At 40.3% G+C, this 22,306-nt stretch overlaps 1 protein-coding gene across 6 annotated transcripts in view; it reads right to left on the bottom strand.

Moving 5' to 3' along the window:
- The window catches only part of TRIM9 (tripartite motif containing 9), a 266,203-nt gene that overhangs the window by 11,075 nt on the left and 232,822 nt on the right, over nt 1-22,306 (bottom strand). For 5 of the 6 annotated variants that reach the window (XR_004184920.1, XM_009211534.4, XM_031668112.1 and 2 more), the window contains 2 exons: nt 14,606-14,763; nt 12,015-12,153 (listed from right to left, as the gene is read on the bottom strand). Coding sequence is in view for 5 of the 6 variants with exons in the window: in XM_009211534.4 (XP_009209798.1) it covers nt 12,015-12,153; nt 14,606-14,763 (297 nt within the window). In the remaining variant the exon portion in view is untranslated. The remainder of the gene's footprint in view (nt 1-12,014; nt 12,154-14,605; nt 14,764-22,306) is intronic. The other variant, XM_031668111.1, reaches the window with a different exon arrangement.

Genomic DNA, 22,306 nt, shown 5'->3' with positions numbered 1-22,306 from the left:
CGGCAGATCAGGACCCAAGACCAGAGGACACCTCCAACATCATAGGTGATTGTTGTCATTTTCTCCCAATTTTTAGTGGTAGAAAATTGGAAGGTTTCCTTTTAATTAAACAAAATATTTTTAGTGAATGTACAAAATGTAAAGGCAAATTTTACCTATTGATGACCAAGGGGATATTATTTTACCTTCAGTTGTCCTGGGAGTTACTACCTACTCAACAATGGTCTCTTAAAAGGTTTCTATTTAAGAGATGGGGATTTTTTACAAACTGTTTCCTATTCCATATTTTCCCCTTTCTCTCCTAATGTGTATTTTTCTGTTAGATGGATGAGCTGATTTTTCTACACTAGCACACTCCAGACTCTGTCTTTGAATAGGGGAGGAAATGTGGGGTGGTCTAAGGAAGACAGGGCTGGACAAGTAAGCAGGGAAGAAGCCTTACCTTTGTTTCTGAATTAGGATCAGACTCTAGGGATGTCACTTGACCATCTTTGTTTCTCTAATGATAAACAGACTGTAGGCAGTGGTGAGGTGCATTGGTGGCAAAATGTCTGTTTCTGTTCAGATGGTCAGGTTTGGCCTGAAGATCATTATTATATCAGACTAAAGACTTAACAATTATTTGATCCGGTTTTAGAAGGGCATGAATTAGTTTCTCTAAATTACTAAAATTGCTCCTTTCTATTTTGTCAAACAATAGCTGATTCTATGCATGGTGTGGTCTAGTCAGAGATGGATCTTTCACCAATTGAAGCCTTCTTAATATTCAGTCTAATAGCAATAATTTAGGAAATACAGATGGTAGGAAGGTAATATTCTATGTCCACAATCACAAAGGAACTTTCTTCTCATTGAAATAATAATTTCGTTTTTGTGACCAGAGGGTATTTCTGTGAATGTTTTTCTGGTTTGAATCAGTTACCAGCAATTCTTTGCTGGACTTACACTTCTATCAAAATGCTACTCTGCATGTTCAAGCAAAAATAACCGGAGTGTGTATGTGTGTAGAACATGATCCTATGTGAAGAACTCAGAACGAGGGCGTTGGCAAGTTTTAATTTAATACCTCCAAGAGTCAGCCTCTGCACTCACAACACTAAAGTTAGCTTTTCAGGCTTTAGACTTATCTGTGGGGGGATGACTTTTAAAAAATAAAAGTATAAATCAGATCTCCCAGAAAAGGAATTGCTATTTATGGAGTTAAGACTTTGTGTTCCCACTAAGAATACATTTAAGTTTTCTTCTACCTAAACTTCATACGGTTTGAATGACTTAATATCATGTATTATCATTTCTTTCTTCAGATATGATAAATCAAAAATTATTTGTTGTGATCATCTTAAGGGGAAATTAGCCTTTGAGTGTAATAGAAAAATTCAAAATACAACACCCAAGCGCCACAAACCAGCATGGGCTTCTTTTAAGGAGCTAAGGCATTTACAACCATATTTATGTCAATACAAGATTTTATTTATTTATTTATTATGCATTATTTATTATTTTTTGAGACAGGGTCTCACTCTGTTGTCCAGGTGGGAATGCAATGCCACGATCTCAGCTCATTGCAACCTCTGCTTCCTGGATCAAGTGATTCTTCAACCTCAGCCTCCAGAGTAGCAGAGACTACAGGCGTGAGCCATCATGCCCAGCTAATTTTTCTAGTTTTTGTAGAAATGGGGTTTTGCCATGTTGTCCAGGCTGGTCTTGAACTCCTGAGTTCAAAGCGATCTGCCTGCCTCGGCCTCCCAAAGTGCTGAGATTATGGGCGTGAGCTACTGCACCCGGCCTAAAAAATTTTTTTATTAACAAGAATTTGCTTGGAAATGTATTTTTCACTAGGTGTGACAGTCAATTCATTATATTGAAAATATTTGTTGCTTTACAATTTAATGGAAAGGACATATAAAATAAGATGAATTTCAGAGTGTATTGAATTCCCAAGCAGTTATCTGAAAACCAGTGAAGAGATGTTTACTGAACGCAGACCTTGGGGAGTGTATCCAAACCCATCATAAATTGTACTCACCTTTTCTATTCTCAGCACCAAGAAGAACTTAGAGTAGGTGATGGCACCCCTTTGTAGGGTGGGGAGTGAGGGTAGCTATGGTTGTTCACAGGATTAGTAACTTGACACTAAGATAGTTATGGCTCTTCCTATCCTTCCATTTGGATCCACTGTTTACTGATGACCCAATTTTCCTTGACTCCTCTCACTCTTGAATTATGCCCTCTAATCAGGCAAGTTTATTTAACATCCATATTGTACAACCATTTCATTTTTGTTTTTGAGTTTTTTCCCCATCTATGACCTCCCATTCCCTACCAGCTGGGCTTTTACCGTATTTTCTCTAAGTAGCTCTTAACAACAACAAAAAATCCTACCTTGCAATGAGAACTTTCCAAATGAATTACAAGAGAGATACATTTTCCAACTGATCCCAGCTTGATTAAACAAGCAATTCTCCCCTCATACCCTTCCCCATGGGCGTGTAGTGCACACGCTGGGTCAGCTGCCTATAAGTCATCTATACCACTCCACATTACCTTAGATTTCAGAAGTCTTAGAGAGAAGACACTTAATATCAGAGGAGCTGCCATCAAGCTTCCCTTTGAAGTTCCCTGGGATGAGGAACTCATTGCTTCAAGCCAGCTCCCTCTAGTTGGCAGTTATTGCTTATATTGATCTAGACATACCTCTTTGGGAGCTCCACTCTCCAATTGTAGCGTTACTATCTGGGGCCACATGGAACAGATCACTAGTTCTTCAAGTATTTGAGGCCAGTCACCAATCCTCTTTAAATCTTCCCTTTTCTGGGCTAAATAGAGTCAATGTCCAACCATTTCACTATGTATGGATTCCAAATCCTTTACTCTCCTGGTCATGCCCTCTGGACATGTTCAAAGGCATGAATCAAAGACAATATGACAACATTGAGAAGAGTATTGCCACTCCCTGGTTTAGCCAAATCACACTTAACTCACATTGAATGTGCACACACCTACTTAAGTGTGTATTCTGCGTTATGCCCATGGGATGCAGGAAGAATGCACACACTACTTCCTCACCTCCCCTTCAAAACACAACTATCACAATATGGAGAAGGCTTCTCAGCCATTCATATTCTATTAGTAAAGACAAAGAGGAATGAGGTTGTCATTTTTTTTCACAATACATGATACAAAGCTGTGTTTCAGGTCACAGCTAATATGCAGGATAGTAATTATTATTAATTTTTAACTTTATAGTTCACTAGAGAAAAATGAGGAGCTCCTGAAGAGACTTTTAACATCACATCATGTTTCATCACATGCAGGGATCCCGTGTGGTTGCCGAGCTTTGCTGAGTGAAAGCAGTTTAGCAGGAAAGAGCAATGGAAAACAGTATGTCAGTGGCTGAATGTGGTGACTCTAGGCATAACTATAACTCTAGGATGGGACTGTGTTCATAATGAATACGTATCAAGACATGCTTTCCATCAACTCTGTCAATGACCATCGTTTTCCTCTTGCTCTTTCCTGGACTTCTTTCCCTTCCCCGCTAGGACTGGCTGGAGTCTGGAGTTAAGGTCTACATAAGGGCAGAGACCTCTGCTTAAAAAAAGCAATCAAGAATCAACAAAGCAGATTGGCTGGAGACCACTTGTATTATTGACTGAGAATATCTAGGTGATGTACTCCTGTTTGGCCACCATATATTTCTTTTGTTTCTTTATTTCTTTTTTAGAGACAGGGTCTCATTTGGTCACCCAGGCTAGAGTGTACTGTGTGGTGGTGATCACAGCTCACTGCAGCCTTGAACTCCTGGACCCAAGGGATCCTCCTCCCTCAGACTCCTGAGTAGCTGGAACTACAGGTGCATGCCACTACACCTGGCCAATTTTAAATTTTTTTTGTAGAGACAAAGTCTTTTTATGTTGCCCAGGCTGGTCTCAAACCACTGGCCTCAGGCAGTCCTCCCACCTCAGCCTCCCTAAAGTGTTGAGATTACAGGCGTGAGCCATGGCACCCAGCCCGTATATTTCTTTCATTTGTTCATTAGCCAACGCTATTGAACACCTATCATGTGCCAGACAGTGTAGTAGAATTGAGCAGTTGGGAAACATAAAGTTGGCAGGAGACTCAACCATAAGAAAAATAAAAATTTAGAGAAAATCAGTGTTATATATTATTGATTGGTTTTTACACTTCTGGGGGTGGAATTTCTTGACTGACTCCAAGTACAGAGTACTAAAGATTTTTGCAGATGTTGTAGAAGATTTGAAAAGGTAGTCTTTGGGGTGTTATTTTTGGAATCTAAAGAGGAAAAGCAAATAGATTGTGGTTGCTTATGATAGTGTATACTAATCCAGCATCCTTTGTGTCTGGGAGAAGTCTGGGTTGTCCTCTTGTCTGTAGTGAACAACTTTGTAATTTAAGCAGTCCTTGAACCCAGGTCCAATAAGATGGTTGTATTTTGGAGCACGGTAAGGCAAGACATGTCACTAAGAATTGTACAGTGTTAAAAGATGAGTTTCAACTCAATTATAAACCAGCTGTAAAGTAATTTGCTTTTGTTGGGAAGATTTTAAAAGAGACAAAGAAATGAATGAAGAATGAGGCTGTTTTTGTAAATGGTCTTATAAGCAGCCAAAGTCACAATTATGTCCAACTGGTACATAATTTATAATAAAAGGTGGTATTTTAAGCTTTCTTAAGTGTGGCATTAATTGCAATTGAGAAGTGAGAAACAAATCTGTTTTGAAAACTGTCTTTTAGAAGAATGAAACAGCCTTTGCCACCTCAAGGACAGCGGCATACTTCATCACCAGGTTCTCCATTCCAATTTAGAATACAATGGCATTATTTATAAGGAACTATGATCAGGAGAACTGAAAATTCCTGTATTTCAATTAGATACAGAGGATTCCAAAGGATTAAACTGCTTTCCAGAGTATCAGTTGCAAAGCACACTTCCCAGAACCAAAAATGGGGTTCTGAATCTAATTCAGTCCTATGGAAAAATGCAAGAAATTCCCTGGGATATCATGCATGTGTCAAAATTTAAAAGAACGAAGTATCTCTCTTTTCTGGGCTCTGAAACCTATCATTATGCCTCTCACCTTGGATTTTGTAAAATTTACCCAAATATGGTCAGGTATGATTACCTACCTTGAGAACTTTGTCCTGGAAATGCATATTCTTCTAACTATTTTTGGAGAGGCCCAGATGCTCTGGGTCAGGAAAAGCAGAGACAGAAAAACCATCTTTCAGTAGACCAGATACATTTCCTTATGTGATCCTTTATGAACCATTTTCTATTAGTGTTGAATTTTCAGTATCACAGGCATCACTTTAAGACTCATCATGACCCTTGGAGGAGGCAGGAGGTATCTAATGCTGCTTCATAGCATTTTCTGAAACAACTTTCAACAGTAATTTAGAGAGAGAAGCCACAGAGTTACTAATTGTAAAGACTTAGAGGTCCTCAGCTCTAAGTCCGTGGTTTTAGAGATGACAAAACTGAAGTTCAGAGAGGCTAAGGGACATATCCAAGTTACACCACGGCTGTGGAGAGATACAATAGAGACTCAGGTAGGATCAATTCCTGGCGGATAAAATTTTGGGGTGATGAGACTATTGCTGCTCCTTTGTAACCCAGAAATATACAAAAGGTAAAGTTTATGCCACTGGCCCCAGAGCACATTCCAGTGGTCTCAGTGGGGACCAAGGTTTGTGTAGAGGACCTAATAAACCTCAACTGTGTTAAGGATAAATCTTTTCTTCTCTAAATAGAGTGGTTAGTTTATGTAGTGGTTAGGGATTGGAAAGGCACACACATCACTGTCCTCCTTGGAACTTTGGCCAGAGGGATTAGATGGGCTGAGGTGTTGCCTGTAGTTGTTCTTCTGACAGGTTCTTTGTTGCTCACAAGGTCACAGCATTTCTGGAGGTCTCAGCACATCAGGGTGCAGTACTTATGCTGGATCAAAATCACTATTAAATATGGGCAAAGGAGCTGGGCACAGTGGCTCATGCCTGTAATCACAGCACTTTGGGAGGCCAAGGCATGAGGATCACTTGAGGCCAGGAGTTTGAGACCAGGCTGGGCAACATTGTGAGACCCTGTCTCTATGGGAAAAAAAAAAAAAGCCAGGTGTGGTGGCGTGCCTATAGAGCCAGTTACTTGGGAGGCTGAGGCAGGAGGATCACTTGAGCCCAGGAGGTCAAGGTTACAGTGAGCTACGATCGTGTCACTGTACTTCAGCTGGGTGACAGAGTGAGACTGTCTCTGGAAAGATAAATGAATGAATGAATAAATAAATAAATAAGTAATTGCAAAAAGATTCTGGACAGATGCATCTGAGGCCAATTTGCATTCAGACAAATGGAAGCATAATTCTTTTTTTTTTTTTTTTGAGACGGAGTCTCACTCTATCCCCCTGGCTGGAGTGCAGTGGCGCGATCTCAGCTCACTGCAAGCTCCGCCTCCTGGGATCATGCCATTCTCCTGCCTCATCCTCCTGAATAGCTGGGACTACAGGCGCCCACCACCGCGCCCGGCTAATTTTTTGTATTTTTAGTAGAGACGAGTTTTCACCGTGGTCTCAATCTCCCGACCTTGTGATCCGCCCGCCTCGGCCTCCCAAAGTGCTGGGATTACAGGCTGGAAGCATAATTCTATATTCTGTCTGCACCATTAAATCTTTTCTGGGTAGTTTCCTTTGATGCACAGAAGAAGGAGCCACCACACTGAAAGGGGCAGTGTGATGCTGAGAGTCTAATCAGGGAGAAAGACATTTTAATCTTTATGAGTAACATTGTCTAGGCCCACTTTTTAGAAAGCAATTTTTAAGATGTAGTTTCAAGAATCCCAACCTATTTGTCATTAGATAAAACAATCCTGAAAAATGCTGGGTAGATGGCTTGAGAGCCAGCCTTCTTTTCTTGAATTATTGCTGACTACCTTCTCTCCACTTTCCCTCCCAGTTAGGACAGGCAGGGCTGGAAAGCTTCTGTGAATAAACGGCTCTGTCATGTCAACCCAAGCAGAGCTCTGAGTGCCAGACCTCATTTGGTAGTAACTTTCAAAGGCCTCAGAGATGTAGCTCTGATATTCCTTTTCCTTCCTGGGCAAATCTTGTCACTGCCAGCCAAGAGCATCCACTGGTACCAGTGGGCAAAGGGCCTCTCTAGGTGACCTGCTCACCTGGGATGGGAGGGAGCTGGAGGAAATTTCTGCAAAGACATGAAAATGGGCACAGGACCTGATAAAGAGCTTGGATATGATGCTAGAAATGACGGCCACTCCCACATCTTCTTAAAGCTGGAATGCTACTGTTTTCAAAAAAACTTTTTTTTTTGAGATGGAGTTTCACTGGAGTTTCACTTTTGTTGCTCAGGCTGGAGTGGAATGGTGCGATCTTGGCTCACCGCAACTTCTGCCTCCCAGATTCAAGTGATTCTCCTGCCTCAGCCTCCCAAGTAGCTGGGATTATAGGCGCCCACCACCACACCCAGCTAATTTTGTATTTTTAGTAGAGATGGGGTTTCTCCATGTTGGTCAGGCTGGTCTCGAACTCCTCACCTCAGGAGATCCGCCCAACATGTTGCAAGTACTAAAGTCCTACTTCTAGCTGGGATTTCTGGATGAGCACTTGAGGCAGCTACCCAGTGCTGCTTCATTTTGACAAGGTGTTTTCAGTCACCTTGCAGACAGACTTTGGATAGTTTTCCCTCTCTTTCCATTTGGTTGAGTGCAAATAGCACTTTTCTAATGTTAGCATCACAGCGGACTGTGCTGAGCACTGGGGGCTTAAAATCCTGGATCTAACATATTATTATACTTAATCTCTCAGCAGCTCAGTTTCCCATAAGTAGAGAAAGATGACGATAATAATACCTTCCTCATAAAGTATAGTACTAAGAATAATGAGCCATCTAAAAATATTCACATCTGAATCCCCAGAACCTGTGAATACGTTATTATCCATGGCAAAGGGGACACTGCAGAGGTGATTACACTAAGGATTTTGAGATGGGGGAATTATACTGGATTATCCAGGTGGGCCCAAGGTAATCACAAGGGTCCTTATCAAAGGCAGCTAGGGGCTACATGGTGGCTCATGCCTGTCATCCCAGTACTTGGGGAGGCCAACGGAGGAGGATCACTTGAGGCCAGGAGTTTGAGACCAACCTGGGCAACACAGCAAAACCCCACATCTACAAAAAATTTTAAAAATTAGCCAGACTTGGTGGCACATGCCTGTAGTCCTAACTACTCAGGAGGCTGAGATGGGAAGATCCCTTGAGCCCAGGTGTAGGAGGCTGCAGTGAGCTATGATTGTGCCACTGCACTGCAGCCTGGGTGACAGAGTGTGACCTTGTCTCAAAAAAAAAGGAAGGTAGAAAGGTCAGAAAGAGATTGGAAGATGCTACATGTCTGGCTTTATAGCCACAAAGTCTATTTAAATAGACTAAATAGATAGAATTTGTCCTACAAAGTCAGATGTCTAGCCCCTACCTAAATAGACTTTGTAGGCAGAATCTATTTAGGTAGGAAGAGGGAAACTAGAGAAAAATAAACAGAAAATGTCTCATCCTGTTCTCAACCCTGTATGATTTTTTTAAACAGGAGTACAGCTTGTCTCACATAGCATAAACCTCAGAACTCTGAGTATTAAGATGGTCTTGTTGTATAACGTTTTCAACAGATACTCTTTTGCAGATGGTTTCGAAGACTGTGGCACAGCCATGATGGCTATTAGATGAATTAATTTAAAGATATACATGGCCAAGTTTTGGGGCTTGAGGGCCTTATTTTAAAATTTCATTAAAATTCTTAATTGCTTACAGTTATATTTCATCTTAAGTCAGTATAATTTAGTTTAGATATGCAACTGGCATTTTTTCCATGGGCGTCTTTGATACATCTCCAGGAACTTTGCTTTCAGAGAACTAACCACAGTTGAACTCATATAATAATGCATTCTCCTTTCCTTTTCTCTCTCTCTCTCTTTTTTTTTAAGATGCAGTCTCACTATGTTGCCCAGGCTAGATTCAAACTCCTGGGCTCACAGGATCCTCCCGTCTCAACCTCCCAAGTATCTGGGATTACAGGCATGAGCTATGGCACCTGACTCCTTTCCTTTTCTCTTAATAGTACGTTCTTTATAATTTCCATTGAATTTAATTTGTACTGTTTTCCTAATTCTCCTATAAAAGTTTTATCTTCCTGCTAATCCTTTTTCCCTTTTTTTTTCAGTGTTTATCACAATGTGTAAGAATGGAACTCTTTATATGTTTATTTCTCTAAGGCTTGTCTCTTTTTCTAGCTTGTAAACTCCAGGACAGCAGGGATAACATCTGTTCAACACTCTATACCCACAGCCTGGCACACAGTGGTCACTTATCAAGCACTGCCCAATAAATAGACAGATAAATTTGCTTTTGAAGAAAAATACCAATCAGAATTTATAGTAATGTAGACATTTGACCTCCCCTGCATAATGTTGCCTTTAGATCCATAGGTTTTATGAAAGCTCATAGAATACAGAGTATAAATGATGAGCAATTTAAACCTCAGACTAAATCCATGTCATTACAAGTTAGACTTGTTACTGCATATGAAATTTTACCCTTCTGTGATACAGAATTTTTGTTTTGAAGTTTGAAAAGGGATTAACTCTTGCTAAGAAGAAGGTGACAGATTTTGTTACACTAGAAAGCCAGAATGCACCACCCTACCACCCCCAATACCAGCAAAGAAAAAAAAAATCTCTAAAGCAAACCTTTCTGGAAACTGTAGGAAATAAGATTAATAAAGTATAAGTGCAGTGAATGTACCAAAACTCTGTTAATAGCATTTTTCTCACTGATTTCTAAAAAGCAAACGAAAAAGAGATAATTATTTAATCCTATAGGTTTTCTCTATTGTTACAGATCGATCAAATCTTTTTTTTTAAAATAAGCTATTCACTACATCTTTTCTTGCTTTCTAAATCTTGTCTCACTGGATGTATTAGAATGAGGGAGAAACAAATAGAACAAACCAAAGTTATGGAGAAAGTATGTGTGTGAACTTTATTTCATTATGAGAAAATTACTTCTGTGCAGTAACAGAGAATACTGATATCTATATGATGATAGGCTTTTCTTTGTATTCAGATACATACCTTATATTTGTACACAATATATAAAATTCATGGAGGAAATTAATTTCTACAGTACAGTTTCTTTGTTGGAAGAGAACTTGTTCCGTTTGTTTCATCTAGAAAATGACCCCCAGTTCTGTGACTGTGGTACCAAGGATCGCAGTTCCAATCCTGTAATTTATTAAATTAGACACCATAATCTTATGAACATTAAGATAAACTGAGGCGCTACATCCTCCTGCAGGATGAAACGAGAGACATAAGTGCTCAGGCTGTTATGCTAATAACTGATTTTTAGCAGAATAGTATGATTCCCATGATGTATTATGAATAGAAATAGTTTTCCCGTAGATCTGATAACACATATTAGCAACATTGCTACAAATTTCTCTCTGCTCTGCAGGCATGCACTTCACTCTTCAATCAAACCACCTTGTACACACATGGGAAATGAGGCCATCACCAGCAAGGGCCTTCTGCATTGCATCTAGGAAAGACTCTTGGAGGGCTTTAGCAGTTAGCATGGTATTTTGAGAAAAGAGGCAACTGCTCTCAAACTGATAGGTCCTCCCTGAGAGAAGCTGCTAAAATGATAATTCTGGGGGAAGCTGTAGCTGCCACATCACTGTACTCCAAACAGGAACAGGTCATGTGGGCATTTTCCCTCAGCATATTCTTCTCTTGGAATAGCATCATTTAGACTGACAACTGCTCCCCAAAGCACTGTTTTCATGGCTAGGGGCCTTTCATCCTTGCTGTGGGATTCGAAATTGTGCTTGTTTTTAACCATGTGAAGCATTTTAGGGTGACTGGCACATGTTGAGGTTTGTGGGAAGTGGGAAAAAACACCACCATGGTTCTTTTAGCTAACATCTTGAACTTGAACAAAATCAACATAATTCGTTCTGCAGAGGGAAGTTATGGAGAATCCTGGTGAAGTGGCGGGTGACTTCTTTGATTTAAATGACACCCCAAAGTGTCAGAATGCTTTGGCACCAGCCACAAATACCTCTTTGTAGGTTTAATTTCATGTGTCTTGCTTACTCTTAACATGAAAATGTTAAAAGCCTCAGAGGTTGTATCTGGTCATCAAATTCAAGCTTCTTATCTGAGACACATTACATGTCTCTGATGACCAAAATATTTAAAGTATAGCTAAGAAGCAAAAATTCTCTAGAGATGAACTTTGTACGGTGGCTCTAGGAAGCCTAGCCAAGATTGGAGGGCCTGGCAAAGATGAAAATGGCGGGTAATGCGAAGTTGCTGGTCTCTTCCTGTTTGGTGCCACAGGAAGTCTCAATCCTGGTGCTGACGGCCTCAGTTTTGGGTATGAAACGGAGGCGGTCTAAGTGGGTAAGCCAGGAGCGGCCAACAGACTCTCTCTGAACAGCTCTAGCACCCCACACCCATTTGAAACACATTCAGTCATACAAATCCATAGCTGGAAAGAACCTAGGTCCCACCCTCAGAACAAGCAAGTACTACAGAGTAACTTAGAATAATCTGGGCAAAACTGGCACATGATGTGTATCGGTGGAGAATGGGAGCCTGCTCTAGAGCCTAGATACATTCGTCTTACACACCGGGGGCACATTCAGGCCTTCATTTTTCAGCTTCTTCAACTGCAGCTTAGTTAGAGTGTTATCAAAGGAAGCCGCCGGCCCAAGCCATTTGAACTGCCGATGTGGAATCTTTGGTTTGATCACATCCACATACCATAGGCTCTCTAAAGGCAGGAGAGGAACAGCGGCTCTGTGCAGAATGCAGAGCGAGTCATGGAAACACTGCAGGAATGTGGGCAGTGGTGGGGTTACCTCCGGGCTTGCCAGCCACTTTAGATGCCACGCAGTTCTCGCTCTGAGGGATACTGCTGAAGGGCCTTACCCTCAGACGTTTGGAGGACCAGGGTCTTGCTGTACGGGCTGACTCCTGTTTTGTTGAAGGCCTTGACCCGAGCGTTGTATGTGCTGTTGAAGTGAAGACCATCCACAGTGCACATCGTCTCCTTCCCCACATACACCTCCTGAGAGTCAGCAAAGAACAGGACAGCACTTAGCCTGCAACCTTTTGAGGGGCAAAGAAGGCAGTGTCGCTCAGTGGTTAGGAGCAAGAGCCCTGGTGTCATTCTAATCTGGATTTGAATCCTGTGAGATATTGGGCCACTTAATTTACCTTTTTAGCCTCAGTCTCCTAATCTGTAAAATGAGATAACAATATCCACCTTATGAGGTTGGTGTGAGGATTACTTAATGTTGTATATGCAGATTAGCATCATGCCTTGTATTTAGCATGGGCCAGGCAGCTAATGAGTGGTCGTTATTAGCAGCTAGGGCTTAAAAAAAATAAAACTGAGAGCTTATAGTTCAGATTACATTTATTAACTTGGCATTGATACAGTATATGACCCCTACTGAGCTCCTTATCCATAGTATGGTTTGTAAAAAACATGTTTGAAACCATGAAAACAGGAAGGTGGTCTCTGTCCTATGTTTAGAATTCCTCTGATGACTTCAGAACTGTCACAAAGATTACACTCCAAGCCACAGGGGGATAGATTTTCATCACAGTACAGAGGGAAGGCGGAGGAAACAGGGAAAGGAGGAAGAATGACATTTCAAAGGCTTAAAATAAATCCTAGCATAATGTGTCTTTAGCATAGGTTAGGCATTTGCCTCCCTCTTCAGCTGTACACACTGCAAAATTATGCTGATGTAATGAATAAAAATAATTTGCATTCAAAGCACAGCCTTAAAATGACAACTCTCTGGTAGGATACTAAGAAGACTGGGGTCTTGGATTGCCCATCAATTCATTACTCCTGCTGGAATAACAAAAATCAGAATATTATGCCCTCTTATTCAGTGCATCTCAAACTTTACGTGCATATGAATCACCTGAGGATCTTGTAAAAATGCAGTTGCTGATCCAGTAGGTGTCTGGGGTGGGGTCTGGGATTTTGCATTTTTAACAAGTTCCCAGGTGAAACCAATGCTGCTGGGGGAGGACCGCACTTTGAGTAGAGGAAAAAGTCAAGACAAAATAAGAGAATTAATTTATTTAAAGAATTGGGAAAACCAGGAGAGTTACTTTCCCAGGAGAAAAAAAAAAGATAATAAATGGCAAAGAAACGCCCTGAAAATGACACAGGAACTGAAAAGGCAAAGTCAGGAATGAGAAACTGACAAATAGACAGGATTTTACACACATACAACACGCGCTGCAAAAGACATGAAATGGAACCGGAGGCCCTTATCTTGGAGAGAAAGAAATTAGATTTTATCATGCCAATAAATCAACATATATGTAAATAAGGCTTCTCTATCAAAAGAGAGAACTTTTGTCCTTGAGAACTGTAGAAGACACAGTCCCTGCTCTCAAGTACTTAAACCTAGTGGGGATCAAAAACACATTCAGGGAAAGGGGGCCTTGAGAGGCTTTGCTCTTGAAAGCTAGTGGCCCAGGTTTGGCCATTGGTGACCAGAAGAAAGCCTCATCCTTATGGGCCTGAGGTTTTTTTAGATAGGGGTCTCCTCTTCTTCAGTACAGGAACTGGCCTCAGTCCCCAGAAGGGCTGCTCCCTTGGGAAGCTCCAAGCATCAGAACTTCCAGGCAAGACTAGGGTGGAGAGGATGGAAAGTAAGGTGGCAGGGAAAGGATGCATGAGAATGAAACTCTGTATGAGAGAGAAGCAGACACATGCCGACAGGTGGTGGCACATGAATCATCAACCTGGAGGTACCACAGCCGTGTCTTACCAGGAGGCCATTCTGTCCTGCCTTCAGAGGGCAGCATGAGCTTCTCAATGGGGATGGGGCTCCCTTGCCTTGGGAAGGTAGCAATCTTCTGGTACCAGTTCTATCTGGTGAAAGGCCCAGAATAAAACTATAGAACTGGGGAAACCTTTGCTAGAAAGGCTTCTTAGAATAGGGAAGCTGTAACAGGAGATCATGTCAATTAAGAGGAATGCCAATCAAAGACATTAGAAGCTGTGGATTGTAGAAATAAATCTTGGACAACGGTTAATTATATTATTAGCAATAAGCAATGATGGTAATAATAATAGCTAATAATGCACGCTTGCCATGTTCTAGGCAGCACACTAAGAATTTTGTATGAATTATCTAATGGACTCTTAGCAACAAGGCATGAGATTCACGCTATTGTTATCATCCCTCTCGTTAATAAATAAGGACCTGAAGACTCAAAGGGGTGATAATTAGGCATTGTCCACATAGCTAGGGTGGAGGAGACCAACTTGAATGCAGGCAGTGTGACCCCAGTACTGCATGTCCTGTCTCTTAAGAAGGGTAGGGCAGTTTCAGAGACTGCTCCATCCACCTTCATGGTAGAGGGAGAAAGCAGGCTTCAGGTATGGCCTGTCCCCGGGAGAGACGGGGAAGCCTGAGACTCCCTGGCAGGTCCTCTGACAGATCACTGGTTTGGGTTAACAAGTACGTAGTGGGCTCTCTACTGACCCGGAACTGACCACCGTTGCCATCATCCAGCTCCAGAATGTATCCATCGGCGGGCACCGTGGACAGAGGTGGCTGTTTCCAGGACAACGTAGCGCTGTTGTTGTGGGTACAACATTCCTCCAGCTGTAGGATAGGGGTTGCTGGGACTGGAGAGGAAGCTAAACAGAAATTAGTGTAACTGGCTTCTGTTAAGCTGCAGATATTCCAGTATCTTAGAATGACAAACATCCCCCTGATAAACACGTGGTTAGAAGTAGCCAGCCTGGGGTGCACAAGGGAACTGAACAGAATCCTTCACAGAGTCCCCAGGAGTCAGACTGGCTCCTGATTTGCGGTTAGGCCATTTCCTAAGCACACAGTGGCCCTTCCCACCTTCATTGTGGCTGTTGGAGGGGAGACAGGCCGATTCACAGAACTGCTCTGTTCTCATCTCCTTGAGCACTGAAGACATTATCCCTAAAGGAAATGTTTACATGGAGGCTGGGTTTCCAGTCCAACTCACTAAAGCCCATTTAACTCATAATGTGCCTGAAGCTGTGCTAATTATTTTATCATAAAACTTATTCTGAGATTTAAACCCAAGTTAATAAACCAGAGACTGCCTATTCTGAGAAATAGCTCTGAAACCACTACATTTCCAATATTCTATCATTTTTTTTAAAACCAGTGATTCTACTCCAGGTCTTGTGCACATAAGTAGCTACAACAGTGGATTTTTGAAAATTTGGTTCCCAGTGAGATCACAGTGATCTTTCCATTTCAAAACTTCCGAGGAACCTGACGTCATTATCTCAAGGTAGCTATACCTCAAAAACAGCAGTAGGTGAAGTCGACTCATTTTCAGGTATAGCACACCCACTGTGAGCCTGGCATGTGGACTAGGGGCCTGGAGCATGACGAGGAGGCTCAAGATGTCTTTGCAGCCGCGTGAGAGTCTGTCATGCTGTTGCGAGTCATAACAGCCCCCTCCACATTTTATACTGTGACTCTTTTCTAGTACTTAAAACTGCAAATTAGTTGAGCCTTCAGACACACATAGAAATATTAGTTACTGAATAATCCCAGTTCTTCATATATAAACTTAATATATGCACTTGGGAACCATGGTTTATTTTTATTTTATTTATTTTATTTATTTATTTATTTTGAGACAGAGTCTTGCTCTGTTGCCCAGGCTGGAGGGCAGTGGCGAGATCTCAGCTCACTGTAAGCTCTGCCTCCCGGGTTCACACCATTCTTCTGTCTCAGCCTCCTGAGTAGCTGGGACTACAGGCGCCCGCCACCATGCCTGGCTAATGTTTGTGTGTGTGTGTGTGTATGTGTGTGTGTGTTTTTAGTAGAGATGGGGTTTCACCATGTTAGCCAGGATGGTCTCAATCTCCTGACCTCGTGATCCACCCACCTCAGCCTCCCAAAGTGCTGGGATTACAGGTGTGAGCCACCGCGCCTGGCCGGGAGCCATGTTTTTACTAACTGTTTAAAAAAATTTTTTCAGCACCAAAACATTGATTTATTATTGTTATTATGTTAGCACTTTAATAACAGGACAGAACAGCTTGGACCATATCCAGGGACATTTAGATGAACAAATGTTCATCATGGAACACCTGGTATGCTGTACCAAAATTGGACTCTGTGTCTTGTGCACTGAATTAAATCTATGCCTTGTCAGTCATCCCAACCAAAACAGTGTTTAATTTTACAGCAGTTTAGAAAACAGGTTCTATGGTAGATAATCTAGAAAACAAAAGCATATGAAATGCAAAGGTGAAGCTGATCAATTGTCTTATACTTAAGAAAAGACTGTAGACATTACAATAAAATCATTTCTGAGCTACTAAATCAAACACAGCTAAATCAAAATTCATGCCTGTTAAAACTGCAGGCAATCGGTTTAGGAGAAGAAATCATGTTTCAAGTTTCAATGGCACAGGATTTGGGTGAAATCTCATCAAAGAGCTACAGCTACTGCAGGCTCAGAAGCCCCAGAAATCCGTATTTGGAGGAAAGGAAATAAACTCATTGTCTTGCTCACTAAATAAACTACAGGACTGGTTGGAAAGAGATGGACACAGAAGACATAACTCCTTTCAATGAGAGTATCTAAATATAAATAGGCATCACCCAGGAGTTGTAACTACAGGATTAATTTTAGGTCATTTTAATTACTAGGGACTTTCTTTTTTATTTAAAATTTGTTTCCTTTATTAAAATGCATTTTTAACATATTTACTATGGAAGAAAAATATAACAGGTTTAGGGAAACCATTCTTCAAAGGGCTTGTGGAGACATGAATGATTTCCCCCAGGGGGTATTTATTCTTAACTGTCCTTATTAGTTAGTGCCCACCATGAAACGATTCCTTATGCTCTTATTTCATTAGCTCCATATTAGTCTTTCTTTTTCCCTTTGTTCATGTTTCAGGCAAGTCTGCATTTCATCAATTACAAAAATCAAAGAATAAGATCACAGATAGTTTCAACTTAAATCATGCAAATGCTTACAACGTCTCTGATAAGAAACTCAAATGTACCTGTGTAGCCATAGGTATAATTAAAAGAGTAACTGAAATACATGATGTCATGTGTAATTAAAACATCAGAACTTAATTTATAAGTCCTTGGTGGATACAGTTTAAAAGACCAAAAGGATATAAAAAAGGCTAGACTCAATAATCTTCAGATCTTGATATTGTCCCAGATTTAGACAAATTAGCAAATGGACAAAAAGGCAAAGGGAGTGGAGAGGAAAAAAAACACAGAACTAACCCAGAGATATTTGCATCTGTCTAAATTTATTCCTCCATGTGCTGAGAATTAGTTTTCCCTTTTCCTTATTTACCCCCAGTGACGCTGTACATAAAAGATAAATGTGCCAAAATTACAGCCTCATTAGCAGAGACTCAGGCTGACATTCTAGAAAAATGTATTTTATAGTGGGTGTTATGTTATCCTATTTAACTTCATTAGGCACAAAATCAATGGTCTACTAGAAATCCAAAGTACTTTCCAATTAATCTATCTTTTATGATTCGGAAAAGGATAGCATTACAGTTTCTGCACTAAAATCTAAGGAAGAGCATTGTATTTTACTGAAACTCCTGTTATTGGGGCTTTCCTAGCTATCTTGATTTTTACACTTTCATGATCATTCTGGGGCAGCTGTTGTTCTCTCCTTAAGAATGAATTTCTCCTGACCTGATCAGGGTTCTAGCATTCATCCTTCTTTTAGCCTGTAAAATCAAGCTTTAGGCTAAAAATTCTCCTCTTAAAATACAAGGGGGCAGCTATTCTTACTAACTTCCTTGAAGAGGTCTGGCAGAACTGCGGTTCAAAATTAAATTTTCCAGCATCATCTTCTTATATCAATGTTTTCAAATGTCTTCCCTTTTTATTTCAAATTCTATCTCACATTTTGTTTATTTATTTATTTTTTTTTCACGAATCCTTCAGATTGTGAACACTCACAACCATCCAGAATTCCTCTGTGAAAGTACACAGGAGTGTGGCGGGGAGAAGTGAGAAGAGAAGCTGGTCTCCCGACCTCAACAGGGAACACTAATCATCAGGGATGCTTTCAAGCACTTTACTGAATGCTAGAGAATGTGGTGAGAGGTTTACAGGTATTCACTCATTTAATTTTCACAACAATCCTAGAAAGAAGATATTGCTACTATCTTTATTGTGCAGCTGAGGAAATGGAAGCACAGTAAGGTTTTATAGCTAGTAAGTGGCAGGACTGGCATCTGAAACCAAGGAGCCTGGCTCTGGAGGCTGTATGCTTAGCATTGCATCATACTGCCCCTCTCCAGTCCAGTGTCTAGAAATAGTGTAGTGGAGGAAAGCCTCCATGTCTAATTCCCAAAGTTTCTTTCTGTTTCCTATAATGTGAACAATAAAGATTCCCCAAATAAAGATTCTACCTTCACAACTATGGTGGTTGGGAATGCAATTTTACTGCGTTATCTTCTCTGAAGGCTCATTTGTAGACTGGCATTCCTCTTTACGTGGCTGAACAATACAAATGGCATCTGAGAAAAGTTTAGACTTTAGAAGAACTACAAGCTGTTTCTGGAAAGCTATTATCAGTACACTGTTAAAGATAACCCTGAACGCATGTTTTGAGTCCATGCATTTCAGGCTATCAGCACGAACAGATTACCTGCAAGCGTGTGTGCTCATTCCTTCCCCGCTAACCCTCTGGCAGCTTTCCCCCTATGATTTATAGGAGACTCTATTCAGATCACACTGTCCTTGCCCATGACTTTGGTGCATACTCAGGGCTTATATTCAACTTGTGTCAATAAAAATAAATACACCCTTACGTGAGTAGAGACACTTAAAGGGATTAACAGCCAGTGGTCTATGTGCTAAAAAGGCTTGGTGAACTGTTAGGTCATTGTTTCATCCTGGTTCAGAATGAACAAACTGGCATTTCATTTCAGTACCATGACTCATGAATTTTGGGATTCTTTGTGTACTTAACCAATTTTGGGTTAATATTTATTGGGGGAGGAAGTAGGTATCTGAAATCTATTCTCAACCAAACAGTAAAGCCCTTGGCTGACTAAGAAGAGACTTAAAATTTCCTTCCTATAATCTGGAAAAGAGCTGATTATACAACCTTAGAATTAAGTGGAAAATGTTTTTAAAATTACTCTCTAATAAAAATAAAAGACAAAGCTTAATATGTTGTTTTCTATAAAAGAAAAGTCTAAAAGATCAAACGCCACTTCCAGTATTCTGGAAAGAGGGTAAGATGATTTTCTAATCAAAATAAAACCAGAAAATGTGCCATTACAATTTAGGGATATTTGAAAAAAGGTACCAAATAGATCTCCATTGCTTGAGGGTGGTGTGGAATCAGAATGGGCCAGTTAAATCCTTAGCTAACAAGAGAGTAAAACTTTAGATAGTGCATTCTTGCTGAATAGCAGCTGGTCTGAGTGTAAATATGTAAAAGCCAACTGTAAACCTACTTTCTTTGTATCAACAACAACAATGGCAACAACAATGGCATCTATGATGAGCTTTTGAAACCAGAGATGTTTGATAAAATTCTGAGTCAAGAAGTAAACAGATATTTTAGTTATCATTTTGAGTCAGATCTTTAAATGCATACTTTAAGTGAATTTGAAAATATTTTAACTTCCTCCTGTAATCAACTTAGCACAATTGGAAAATATATATTGAATTACACATATTGTTAGTTTCACAAAGGACAGATTACTTTAACACCACTCCAAATGCTACGGTCTTTGAGGTGCAGTTTCTTGACATATTTTTTACTGACAAGTTGTGAAAGTGCAGTTTATTAAACTGACTAAGAATATCTTTAAAAAAATGAAAAGATTAACACCACAACAGGAAGAGTTGTGTATATATTAACAGATATTACAGAGGCCAATAGAAGTCTGAACTCCAGCCAATCAAGTTCTATTGTGTCATGACCTTTGGCTTTTTCTTTCCATCACAAGCATCTGACAGATGAAAATTATTCAGATTCTAAAGAAGACTAGGCTCTCACTGAATTAATTAAACTCAGTGAGCACAAAGCAAAGCATATAAATTAACCAGGCAAAGTGATAATAATCAGAAGTAAATTAAATTAGACAAAGTGTTAAAAAGAAAATGAAAATGGAAGACTATAATCCAGTATTATACCAAATGGCCTGTTAGGTTAACTTCGTGAATCATTGTTCTGGTTGTTGTGTGGTTTCAGATGGATTTGTGCTGGGAGAGTGTTCTGCGTTTCGGCCCTGAGAGTACTTGGTATTCTCCGCTGTGTGTGCAGACTTGAACAGACTGGACAAACAGCCTTGTCCCTCTTACTTTTGTGTGCAGTCCTAAGTGGCCAAGTGACAGTGCTTTAGAAATGTGTTCTGTGATGCAGAGAGCATGAACTCGCAGTTCCCATACCCAGTGAAGGGCCTGTTCACTCCAGCTCAATCTTTACCATCCTGCCAACTGGCCTGGACTCCACCGTGGGCAGATGGACATGACTCAGGAGGGCAATGAATGGGGGAGGAGAGGGTTTTGACAGCTGATTAAAGCATTTCAAAGCCCTGAGGCTTTTACCCTCTAACTGCCCCCTCTTCCTGCCCCTCACCAAGGCTAATTGGGTTAGCTCATTTTTTCCTCTACCACCAAAAGTCTTTCTATTGCTCTTTTGTGACATATTTTTTCCTCCAAGTTACTTGTGACATACCTTTCAGTGATTTTTATCTCACTGAAAGAATTGAGAACAGAGAGAGGCTGATCCAGGGGGATTTATCTGGGGCTCTATATTTTATTAAGGATGGGTTTGTTTTACAGGCTACCACATTGGTATTAAAAATATTTTTTTAAACAGCAAGAAAGAATTGCTGCAACAAAAATGTAGATTTGTTAATATTAAGAGATGAATTCACTTATTCTTTGAAGAAGCTGCTCAGTGTGGCACCAGCTTTACAGCACAAACTAGAAGTTGTAGGAGCTGATTCTCTACCCATGCTCCCTGACTTTGAATCCTGGCCTTGCCACTCACTAGCTGTGTGAGCTCAGACAAGTAACCAGTCTTCCTGTGCCCCAGTTTCTTCAACTGTCTACTAGGGTTACGAGAATAAAATGAGCTATACGTAAAACACTTCGGAGAATGTCTGGTTTGGTTAGCACTCAATAAATGTTAAACATTTTTCTTACTGTAACAAAGCATACTTATTTCCAATCTATGCACTACTTCAAAAAATTTATGAAGGCATCTTCCCAAGGCAACACATATTAAACCCAAAAAAAGGAGAAAGTTCAAAATAAAAGAGAGCAAAAATCCATTAAAAGGCTGAGAGACGTATACATACCAAGTACAGGAACACATTTAACTGCCTGATGTGGACCCTAAGCAGACAGCCCTAAAACTTACTGATTTATATAATCTCTCTTTGATAAAAGGATGCAGGTATATTTTTCTTAAGAAACAAAACTTTTAAAGCACTGAATGCTAAGAGTCATTTACTACGTGGATGCTTAAATCAGGAGTTGCAAAGAGCAAATCAATTTCAATTTAAAAAATCAGCAAATGACAAAACTATAGAGATGGAGAAAAGATTAGGGGTTTCCAGAGATTAGAGGTGGTGGAGGGGAGGGGTATGACTTTAGAGGTGTGACAGGAGGGAGATCTTTGTGGTGATGAAACAGTTCTGTATCCCGATGCAGTGGTGATTATATGAATCTGTACATAGGATAAGATGGCATAGAACTATACACACACACTTTTCAGTGTCAACTTCCTGGCTTCGATATTATATTATAGCTACAAGATGTAACCATCAACGGAAGCTGGGTAGAGGGTGAATAAAACTTCTTACTATTTTCGTAACTTCTTGTGTATTTCAAAACAAAAAGTTAAAAAGAAATATTTTTCAAATGGGTATTACTTACACTGCCATAAAAATGCTGTTGCATGGTTGGCTTGATTTGTTATTTTTCTTTGAAAGAGTTGTTTTCCTTAAAATATTTTCAGCCCCCACCCAAAATCTCAAAGAGATCTTGCCATATCCCTTAATCATATAATCTAATTTTAAAGTTTATATCAAATTTCCATTTTCCTTCCAGGCTTGCGTTTTTCTGCCAGTATTGGCAGGCCAACTGTGATCCTCTCAAATTCCCACTGATCCATGCTCAACCATTTGCTTACTATCTCTATCCATGTGGAAGCAGTCATTT

The sequence above is a fragment of the Papio anubis genome, chromosome 7 (genome assembly GCF_008728515.1).
Source record: "Papio anubis isolate 15944 chromosome 7, Panubis1.0, whole genome shotgun sequence".
Lineage (NCBI taxonomy): Eukaryota > Metazoa > Chordata > Mammalia > Primates > Cercopithecidae > Papio > Papio anubis.
This window is presented reverse-complemented; position numbering and strand designations above follow the sequence as displayed.